This window comes from Macrosteles quadrilineatus, unplaced genomic scaffold, assembly GCF_028750875.1.
Source record: "Macrosteles quadrilineatus isolate MER2022 unplaced genomic scaffold, UCM_ALF_1.0 Scaffold_2__2_contigs__length_208266976, whole genome shotgun sequence".
Classification (NCBI taxonomy): domain Eukaryota; kingdom Metazoa; phylum Arthropoda; class Insecta; order Hemiptera; family Cicadellidae; genus Macrosteles; species Macrosteles quadrilineatus.
In genome coordinates this window covers 34199818-34211999 of record NW_026542595.1, presented here as the reverse complement: position 1 = coordinate 34211999, position 12182 = coordinate 34199818, and the positions used below count along the sequence as shown (strand labels likewise).

The 12182-nt window shown below is 34.9% G+C and overlaps 1 protein-coding gene across 1 annotated transcript in view; it reads left to right on the top strand.

Annotated features, from left to right (window-relative positions):
- LOC128984060 (ovochymase-1-like) overlaps positions 1-12182 on the top strand; it is a 43520-nt gene that overhangs the window by 26384 nt on the left and 4954 nt on the right. The window contains exon 11 of the mRNA XM_054403343.1: positions 11130-11326. Coding sequence (XP_054259318.1) covers positions 11130-11326 — 197 coding nt within the window. The remainder of the gene's footprint in view (positions 1-11129; positions 11327-12182) is intronic.

Sequence of the window (12182 nt, the reverse complement as noted above, 5' to 3'; positions counted from 1 at the left end):
CTCTGTTCTGTAGAGTTTAAAGTAGCCTACACCTTATTGTCTACAAATTGGCTAAATAACTTAGGTACGGTACATTATAAAAGCTGACAGCTTTTTTATGTTGACTTAAAATGTAAGCTTACCTTTTTCCGTCCATGAGCAGTTTGATAGTTAAAAAATAACCCTTTAAACTGGAATAGGACTGGTATGTAAATTGTGAGTATTTCCATCAGTTAATAATCTTTTAGTCGACTCTTTTAAAATCATTGGAAATTAAGGCTGTTATTATTAGTTTTTAAACAAGTCATTTGTTTATAAATAACTCCTGTACTTCTTTGCAATTGCTCGATTTCGAGCAACATGTACACTAGTTAACATTAAATACCCGAAATAGGATATAACTTCAGCTGGCCCACAGATAATCAGTGTCACTTATAGTGCGGGTCAGGGTATCAAACCTGGCCCAGACCTCTGGAATGTCGCCCACGGCAGCTGACCCCTGCCCTGCAGGTATTATGAGATGCTTGGGGAAACCATTTTAGTTGGGTTTGCTGTGGCAACGCTGCTTTGAAAGCTGTACGTAGCATTGAGCTGGCCCAGCTAAAACCGAACCAAGTCATGTGTACTCTCACCAAATGGATGGCAGACCACTGTCTCTTGCTCGCTCTGTTCAAAACCAATATTGTGATTATGTCCCAAGACATGGATTGACACCATCTTGCCATTGTGGATGAAAGATGTAAAAATCCAAAGCGTTTGAGCAGTTATGACGGCTGTTGATGTCTGCGGTTCAGTCTGGTACTCCTGTATATTGCAGAAGTGTAAGCAGATGTGACAATAAATCAGCTGCCCATATGTTGAGAAAGGCCCCACATGGAGGTGCAAAACCGTGTAAAATGAAATGAAATGAAATGAAATGAAATGAAATGAAATGAAATGTGTTTATTGTCTTGTGAATTCATACAAATTATTGACAATGTCCGAAAAACTGCTAAAACTAGCATAGTCAGTTAATGAATACAATATACAATATTTACAAGAATACTACACACAAGGAGACATGTTACAATACATACTTTAATATTACAACCAAATAATCTTATTGTTCAGAAAAATTCAAGGCATTTAGAATAATGAAAGTTATTAAACCCCATAACCAACTAAATCCAACAGTAATTTGAATAAATTTGCTAGCTCTACTTAAAAATTAATAAAAGGCATTTCAAAAAAATCTTTTAGAGAATAAAAAGGGTTGTTCAAAAGCCATTTGTAGAATTTAGATTTAAAAGTTTTATTAGGATATTTTGTGATTAAATGTATTAGCTTGTTGTATATTTTTAGTGAGATTACAATATGACTTTTAAGAGTTTTAGACAGTCTAAAAAAATCTATGGTAGCAACGTTTTTATTCCTTGTATTATGAACATGAGAATTTTGTTTGATAAGGTTGGGATTTTGTAGAATATAAGATACAGAGTCAAATATATAAATGTTAATTACTGTTGGAATTTGTAGCTGAATGAACAGGGGTTTACAGTGTTCCTGTTGGGGTTCACAAGATATGATTCTAACTAACTTCTTTTGTAAGACTAAAATTTCCTCTATCCTACTGCAATTTCCGTAAAAGATAATATTGTATCTGAAAATGGATTGGAAATAAGCAAAGTAGGCTGTTTTAATATAATTTTGATCTATACAATGTATTAGTTTAGTTATAAGACAAATTACCCTTGAAAGCTTAGAACTTATGTAATCTATATGATCTCCCCAAGAAAGGGTCTTATCCAGATAAATACCAAGAAATTTAACATTGTCTACATAACCATCCAACATATTTGATTCACAGGGTCTAAGGCTAAAAACAATTTTTTGAGTTTTATCTTTGTTTAAGAGGAAGCCATTTGATTCAAACCAAATAGAAGCTTCATTGATTGAGTTATGAGCTAACTCTTGAAGTTGTTTAAGATCGGGATTAATATTTAAAAATGTTGTATCATCTGCATACAAATAAGTTTTACTGGTTATACATTCTGGGAGGTCGTTAATACAAATTAAAAATAATAGAGGACCTAGAACAGATCCCTGAGGCACGCCATATTTCATTTTTAATTCTTGGGACCATTCTCCATCAACATTGACTTTTTGTACTCTATTGTTTAAGTATGATTTGAAAAAAGAAAGTGGAGATCCGTTGATACCATAAAAACTTAATTTCATTATTAGGTCATCATGGTCGACACAATCGAAAGCCCTACTCAGGTCGCAAAAAGTGGCCTGAGCAAGTGACTTCCTCTCAAAGACCATTAGTACCTCATTAATCAATTTATCTATTGCGTCTGATGTACACTTGCCCTTTCTAAATTTCAATTTCAATTTCAATTTTATTTCCAAAAAATACAAATTTACAACACATACAATTCCAAGCCACAAAAGCCAATATGGCTTGTCTGCAGCAATTATTCTAATTTTGTTATTTCACAGTGCTTTTTTTATTCAATCAGTCTTTGTTATTCAATCAGTCTTTTGTTTCCCTTGTTTTTCTTTAAGAATTCAATAATATACCAAACCAATCATAGAATTTAAAGTAGTCAGATTTTAACAATTATTAATAAACAATGAAAAAAGTAACAGTAGTAAACAGATTTAAAACTATTAAAAAAGTAACAATAATAAACATTTGGAACAGTGAACAGTGAATAATCTATTAAAAAAGTAACAATAATAAACATTTGGAACAGTGAACAACAATGATAAAAATATGAAACACAGTTATCTTTCACTCAGATCTAGATATAAATTCTTTAACTTCTTCTTTAAAGGCGGTGACACACTATCGATCTTTTCCCCGATCAAGACCCCGAACCGAGCAGGGAGAAGGGAGAAGGGAGATAAATATCAGCAAAATTTTACCCCGAACATTTCCCCGAACATGACCAAGACCAGACGAATTCTACCGAGCGCGGCAAAAGGAAGTTTGGAGAGAGATAGAGAGTGTGTGCGAGTGAGAGCGCGGAACTATCAATGCTAGCGCAGGCGGCCGCTCGGTGCGGCGCTCGCGACGATGTACGGGGCAAAAATGTACCGTGACACACTATCGTACATCGGACCGTACATCGGACCGATCTTTTCTTTGATCTTTCGCCAAAAAACCGCCTCCAGAGCGCTCGTCTCCCTGCTCGGCCTGATGTCTTGTTCGGCGTCTTGATCGGTGTACGGACCCGTGACACACTATCGAACATCCTCCCTTCGACCTCCCTTCTCCCTTCTCCCTGCTCGGTTCGGGGTCTTGTTCGGGGAAAAGATCGATAGTGTGTCACCGTCTTAAAACTCTACAGTAACATATATTCCTCAGCTGTACTGGTAAACTGTTTAACAAGAATGGAACTAAATATTCCCTTGTTCTTTTAGAATATTTATTTGTTGTTCTAGGCACAATAAAGAACATTTGCCTTGAGTTGTAACTATGAACATTAAGGTTTTTGAACTCATCTGAAAAATAATAATCTGTTGTAATTAAAAACTTAAACAGCCCATCAATTGGCAAAACGTTGACCAATTGATAACCTAGCATGGGATTATCAACCAGATCAGCAGAATCAAGCTTAGTCATTGTTTTGATTATCCTGCTTTGCACGGTTTTTAGTTGCATTATGGCTGTGTTTGATGCTGCTCCCCATGACCTTACACCATATCTAAGCAATGATTCACACAGACTTGAGTAAATCAATTTCATTGTTTTTAGTGGCAGGTATTGTCTTATATGGTAAAACTTAAATAAGCATAATCTTAATTTATCAGTTAGTTGTTTCAAGTGCAAGTCCCATTTCATGTTATGGTCAATTATGATTCCCAGATATTTATAACTTAAAACATACTCCAAATTCATACACTGACACATATTTTCATAGCTTTTCCGATGCAGACAATCGTGTGAATGAAATTTTACTGCTAGCTCTGTGCATTGGTACAAAGGTGAATGAATATGCATAATCTTTGATTTACTGCCATTTATAATCAATCCATTGTCATGGCACCACATTGTCAGCTTCAAAAAATCTGCTTCAATCTTAGTTTTTGCCACGTTTATATTTTTATCGGATATGGCTAGGGCTGTATCATCTGCGTACATAAAGGTTCTACAGAATTGTATAGCATCTGGCATCTCATTTACATAAATTAGGTACATCAAAGGCCCTAATATACTTCCTTGTGGTACACCGTATTCTAATTCTTTTTCTTCACTAAATTTATCGTTTAATCTTACTTTAATTTTTCTGTTTTTTAAATAGTTTATAAACCAGTCTTTACATGGACCTCTAATTCCTGCTTTTTCTAAAGCCACTGCAATTTTTTTGTGTTCTAGGGTATCAAAAGCTTTACTGAAATCAATAAAAATCACCAATACTTGCTTTCCCTGACCCAATTGATTGTTTACATAGTCTGAAAATTCTAACAACAGCTCATTTGTCCCTCGTTTCCTTTGATATGCATATTGACTTTCATGTATCACTCCATTATCTTCTAAATGTTTTATTAGTTTATTTGCAACATACCTTTCTAATATCTTACCAAGGGAGGGGAGGATAGATATAGGACGATAATTTGAATAGTCATCATGTCTCTTTGATTTATAGATTGGTCTTATAACTGCAATTTTAAGCATGTCTGGAAAGTTTGAATTTCTAATGGAAGTATTTATCAATAAAACAATAGAATCAATTAAAACATCCGAATTATTTTGTATGTCAATCATTCTAATATTATCGTGGCCAGGTCCTTTTTTTCTCATTCTCTGCAGTAAACTCACAACTTCATTTCTCTTAATTTTAGGTATATACAATGATGCTATGCACTCATTTTGTCCTAAGGTATCTAGTGTTTTATGCTGACAGTTATGTATTATTGAATATATGCCTCTAGTAAATTTATCTGAAAATGCATTACATATTTCAAGTTCTGTTTTATGCTTTCCTAGATATTTAACTATACTATCATCAATATTATCCACTTTGCCCCTACCTAAAATTGAGTTTATCTGACTCCAAGTTTCCTTAATATTATTTTGATTATTGTAAAATAAACTGTAGAAGTGCCTTTGTTTTGCTTTTTTGATTTCTTTGTCCACCTTATTCCTTGCTAGCCTATATCTTTCTTTATAATTATTATTGTTTGGATGTGTTTTGTACAATTTAAATAATTTATCCCGCTTTTTAATCTGTTTTACTATTTGAAAAGACATCCATGGTTTTTTGGGAGATTTAACTGGTTTTGATACAATAATTTTACTAATATCATAGGCTTCATTAAAGTTTAAATTTATCTTATTATAAATCTCTGATGCATCCGATAAACATTTTATAGACAGCCAGTCCATCTGCCCCAATACCCGTCCCAATATAGCCACATTTATCTTTGTATTTATCTGTTTTGTCTTATCAGTTGGGCAGGAGTTGTCAGGCTGGACATTGATAACACAGGTGTAGTGATCTGCTATCTTAGTCTGAACTACATCTGAGTTGACCTTCGCTCTTTTAACTCTAATGAATGCATGGTCTAAACATGTTTGTGTTAGTTTTCCTCCTCTTACTTCCTCCCTTGTATAACAATTTATGTAAGAATCTAAGCCGTGCCCTGCCATCATAATTTTGTAATCTTGAACTTTTTTCTTATGTAAATCTCTTAAATCTAAATTCATATCTCCTATTACTATTATGTTTCCTTTTATACTCTGTAATATTTTATCTAATTCTGTAATAAATCATGTTTCATCACAAATTGGCTGTCTATATGTGGCTAAAATGCTAGTTTCAAAACTTTTCATTTTAATATCAATGAGCATGCTTTCAAAATTCGTACTGTTGGTTGATACCCCATGCACCAAAATATCTTTTCTGGCAAAGATTAAAATACCTCCACCCCTCTTTTCTTCCCTTAGATTAAAATACTTATTGTAATTTTCTATACTAAACAGATTTAACATATCAGATAACTCATCCTTAATATTAACTTCAGTGAGAACAATTACATCAATCAAATTTAAACAAGTGTCAAAACAAGCAACAAATTGATCCCAATTCTTTCTAATAGATCTTATATTTAAGTTTAGAATTGTCATCCCAAGGTTATATTTTTGTAATTTAGCTGATTTTTCAAACTGGGTAGAATTCAAGTGAATATATGATTTATTCTCCTCAGTAAAAACAATATCTTGATCCATATTTAATCTCATTTCTAATATTATTTATTTTAGTTCTATTTTAACCCCGAAATGAAAACTCTCACTTAATCTTAGCTAAGTCGGACATCTCATTAATTACTATCACATCACTCTCCTTTGTTTTACGAAGCCTAACCGCACCATACTTAAACCAGATGAACTCGTATCCTAGATCCTTTCCTTTTTTCTTCGCTTCTTTTAATAGGTTTCTATAATAAACAGTAAGGTTTTCACTTACAAAGATCTGGCCGCCCGGTAGTCCTGTCACCTGGTTGTTTGTCACAACCTTCCGCCTAGCTGCCAGCAACGCATCCCTCTTCTTCCTCCCGGCAAACTGGACGATGATGGTCGCAGGTCTATTGTCCCTCCGAGTTGATGGTAGACGGTGTGCAGCCTCGATGTCATCCTCTGTGATGTCTACTCCCATTTTCTCAGCAAGTTTCACAACTATTTCTTCCACATTTTCCTTCTTGTTTTCAGTTACTTCATTGATTTCTAGATTTTTGTTTCTGCCGTATTGCTCTAATTGGCTTAGACGCATACTCAAATCGTGAATCTCTTCATCCTTCCGCTGAATTACCAACTGTAGTTGCTCCACCTTTTCCTCCAGCTTCGGTAGAAGTTCCAGCTTGTGGATAATATCCTCATACTGTTCACTTATGAAGTGCTGACTTTTAATAACTTCCTTGCTGTCTTCTTTAATTTTATCTAAATCCTCCTTTAGTGTTGGAAGAATTTGTAGCTGCTTAGACACATCTTTCATAAATTTGTTAAATACCTCTGTAATATTTTCATCATTATCTTCAGAAACATCTTTTTTTAAATTACATTTTTTCCCTGACTTGCATTTTAGACATTTCCATTCCTGTTTGTGAATAAGTGTCATTTTTCTAAATATTGATTGACTTATTCCCGCACATGAATAATGATAACTAGTGGTCGTCCTGTGGTCGAAACTCGACCAAAAATAATTAATATACAGACTTCTCTATTTTCTCCCCACACTGTAAATAAAACATGTGATTGGAATTTCTTCCATTTGTTTAGATTTTCTGTTTACATTTTGTTGTTATTTCGTCACCATCATGGCAACCCATATGGTCCATGTTAATTTTTTGAAGTTTTCAAATTCATTTATTGTTCTTATTTGTTAGCCTATTTTAATTTTTAAAAGCATTCTGCACATCTACAGGAAAATATCTTTCCAACAGTATGCGTAGATTTTCCCTGCGATGCACACGAGCTGAGAAAAAAGGTTTTAAAGAAACATGCTTGCCTATTAATATATACATAGACATAGATTAGATTTACAGTTAAGTACTGAACAAGTAATTAAATCCTTCACGTCCAAAATGCTATCAGTGCACTGACCACAATCCATCTTGATATAACCTCAAAACTAGTAGTAGCTAATAACAAGGAAAACACAACCTTCCTCTAGCACTGCCTGAGACTGACTGAGGAAATCCAAATTGTGATACACTTAAAAAGTTGTTTCTTTCAAAAAAAGAATTCAGCTGGTCAAAAACCATGATTTCAAACAATTTTGATACTACAGGAATGATTGATATTGGGCGATAACTTTCTGGAATATCTTTTTTACCTTTTTTAAAAATGGGACAGACTCTGGTGACCTTTAATTCATCTGGAAAGACGCCCTCAAGGAGACAGAGATTAAAGCAGTAAGATAGAGGTTCAGCTAGATTACCAATAATCTGTTTAAGCAAACTATTAGACATGAGATAAACATCATTACTGCTAGAGTTTTTTAGTTTTTTTGTGGCTTTTATTAGATCATTAGGTGTGATAAAATTCCAGAAAAAAGGTACAGGAGTAATGGAAGAATTATTAACTAAATCTTTTGAACTGTAAGCATTACTAACAATTTTCATTTTTATGTTTTCAATTGATTCAATGAAAAAGGTATTCAAGACATCAGGAGATATTTTGGGTTTTTTTGTATTGATTAAAGAATTGCTACTGGTTTTAATGATTTGCCAGGCAGTTTTACATTTGTTATTACTTTTTTCTATGAGATTTGTGTTATATTCTATTTTGGCCTTCTTAATTGAATGCTTATATTGATTTTTTAACCCATTATATGCTTGTTTTGTTTCATTTGAAACGCTTTGACTATTTTTTACTATTTTATCTAGGAAAATTAATCTTTCTTTCATAACTCTTAACTCACTATTATACCAAGCATTACAATTATTTTTTTTCCAATTTTCAGTTTGAATTTTTATTACTTTAGAAAAATAAGAAATGTTATCTTTTAAAACTTTGAAAAAAACTCTGAACGTATCTTCTGCTGTTGAATTTATACAATTAAGCACTTGTATCCAATCATAAGTACCAAGCTTTTCTACTAATAAACCAACTGAATCTTTTGGCAAAATTACTTTAGAAAAAGAGTTTAAAGCAGCATATTGATTAACACAATCCTTATCCAAATTCAAAGTCAAATTAATTAGAAGACCATTATGGTCAGAGAAGGGGAAATCAAATACTTTACAGCTTATATTTGCGTTTTTACTACAATTTGTTAATACATTGTCCAGGCAATTGTTGCCTCGAGTGGGGGAGTGATTTAAGAAGTGAAAATTGTGCTGGCGTAGTATATTAAGAAATTGTTTAGAGAGGTAGTTGTTCTGAGTCAAGTCAAAACTTTTATTAAAGTCTCCTCCGATGATTGAAACATAATTAGTCCAACGAGAGAGATGAGTTAATAATTTATCAAAATTTTCAAGAAAAACCACAGGGTTGCCCGAAGGTGAGTGGTAGATAGAGACGAAAATTAATTTAAAATCCTCTATAAAGACCGCTGCTGCTTCTAAACTCATTTCAGAACAAAACTGATCCAAATCACACATTTTAACCTGCAAAGAATTTTTAGTGAAAACTAAAGAGCCCCCCCTTATATGATCAGTTCTGCAGTAAGCACTACCACAACAAAAACCATCAGGATAAGCTAAAGCAACCTCTTCTGTTTTTAACCAATGTTCAGTTAGACCAATAGCGGAGATATTATTCCTAAGTACAAATGACTCTAAAATTGATGTTTTATTTTTTAAGCCTTGGATATTTAGAAACAAGAGTGAAGGATTTACATTTAAAATTGATGGTTTTTTCTGTGGTTCTTGCTTGGCAGTCTTATTAAGGCTAAACATTATTCTTAGGCCTATTTGGATCCACGGGAGCAAATGACACACTGGCAGCGCGGTCAACACTACACTTCTGGGGAATAACTTCACTCTCACTTAGATTGGACACTTCAATGGCTGACTGGCTTAGAGATTCATTAGAGGAGGTGTCAACATCAACCTCTCGTAGGGTAGGGGTGCTGACCTCAACCTCAGGTGGTGTGGTGGGCGTGGTGACCTCAACCTCGGGTGGTGTAGTGGGCGTGGTGACCTCAACCTCAGGTGGTGTGGTGGGCGTGGTGACCTCAACCTCGGGTGGTGTAGTGGGCGTGTTGACCTCAACCTCGGGTGGTGTGGTGGGCGTGTTGACGTCAACCTCGTGAGTCCCACAAGGAGTGTAGATGTTAGCATCAGTTCCCGATTGTGGAGTGGGGGTGATGGTAACTGTATCATCAGCTGAGTTCTTCAAACTGTATTCCTTTATCAGAACATCTAGTTTCAATTGGAATTCGCCATGTGATAGTCCCCGTCTTAGCTCTCTTTGTGAACTTTGATTGTAGCTCACGATGAACACTGCAGCCCCTGTTTCTTGACGAAAATCCATAATTTTTTTGATAAAGTGTTCTGGTGCAATAAGATCCCTCACACAACCCGCCACAGCTCTCTTAGCAATGACGGAGGCTAAGAACAATTAGACCTATTTGTCCAGGGTATTCTAGTCATCAAGAAACTCAACCTTCACTGGCATGAGGTCTAAGTCATAACAGATCTGAATAGCCTACCATAAAATATAAATGATGCAGACTCTAAGAGCTTATAGGTCATATTTTGACCTGATCTGAAGAACTGTCCCAGGTTTGTGTCCAACAAAGTAAAGGGGGTTTTACTGAATTTTCCTAAAACATAGTAGATTACCCTAGGTGGCACATTAAGACCTAGACCTTGAACAAAATTTCTTTTTTTATTTTGATGTCCCAAGAGGCCGAAAACACTATTCATTGAACTTGTGTTAAACATAGGTCTGTGAACGTGATAATTTGAATAATTTTGGTCCAACATTTTTAGGGCGGGATAAAATTTAAAGATCTTGGAAACCAGCAAGTTTGGGTTATAGGAACAGGGTGTTTTGTGGTTTTGATATGTTTTTTTTTTTTTTTTTTTTTTCTTCAAATAACATGGAAATACCCAACTTAAATATAATGGCCATCGTGTTGAGTAAAAAAAGATTTTGTTGTTGAATTTATTGTACAATAATTAAAGGTTAAGGAGAAAATTCCAAAAAATGTACATTTAAAAACCCCATGTCATTGTTATGGAGAAAAATTGTGAGAACTCGTTCTAAAGTTGTGTGTTGGTGTTTTACGTCATGCTGTTATTGTGCACCTCAAGTACAAAAGGGGTATGGTACGACAGTAAATATTTAGTTTGGCAGCCTCTAAGAGATGTAGCCCATTTAATGTGTTTCTCTATAATTGATCCTAGATATTATTAAACTGGTTGTTATGCAAAAGAAAGACTTTTGTAATACTGAAGAAATCTGACATAATTTGGTGTTTGCTTGGTTCAAAGTTTTTTTTTTATGAAATTGATTTCTGTCATTTTGCAAGAGTTCACCTCAAGGTTGTTCTTTACATGGTAATAAGCTGCTAAAGGGTCAATGCTGTATTAGCAATATTTGGTATCGATCTTCCTACTATTGTAATGCGGCATCAGTGAACAAAATGCATTTTCAACATATTCCCCATAGTTTAAACATATTTCAAAATAGGTACATATGAAACGGCTTTCAGATGAAGATTTGACCTGGAAAGGTGGTACGACTGTTGGCTGGGGGTTTACATCCTTCTCAGAGGGGAGGCCGAGTCCAGCATTGCTCAAGCTGCAAGTTGAAACAATATCAAATGCAGAATGTAGTAGATTAATTGAGGAGCCTGTTTCACCAGGCATGATATGTGCTGCATCTCAACCACTGCAAGGGACATGCTTTGTAAGATCTTGATACTTGTCTATTAGAAAAATAAAATTAATTAAAGGTTTCAAACCGGGTCGCCGGATTTCTACCCCCGGATATTTACCCCCATGAAAAAACGCCTACGTCACTTTGACGTCACATTTATGGGGGTAGATTTCCGGCCGCGAACTTTTAGGATGGATAAATTATTGTATATTCAATCAACTCACATTTCACGGTTTACTTAACAGTTGAAATTAATCGAAATGCTAATAAACCTGACACCGGAACTTTACCCCCGGAAATCTACCCCCAGACATCCACCCCCGGACATCTACCCCCGGACATTTACCCCCAGACATCTACCCCCGGAAATCTACCCCCGGACATCTACCCCCGGACATTTACCCCCAGACATCTACCCCCGGATATCTACCCCCAGTAATCTACCCCCAGAAATGTACCCCCAGTGGTCAAATCATAAATGTCCGACCCCGGAATTATTTATTTCCGACCCCCGGAAATCTACCCCCCGTGCTACACTACGCATCGGTCAATATTCATTGTTGTAATTGATTTTAGTAATTGGTTTATAAAAATAATCAATGGCTCTTCGTTTAATAATTACCCTCTAATATCTAGTATTAAGCATGTGATATGTCGTTGTCTTGTTTAATGTCATCTATCTTCCCAATTCATTAGGCTGTTACTGATTTAGGTGTCATTTTTAAGCTTAAGATTCAGTGCAACGCAAATGGTAATTAAAAAGGATATTTTGATAAAGGGCTCCAAAAGTTTAACCCATAAGCATTTGATTTATTTTCAGACAGTGATTTAAATTGTTAACCAATTTTCACATACACTCATAGCTAACGGCACATGCACGAGCGCA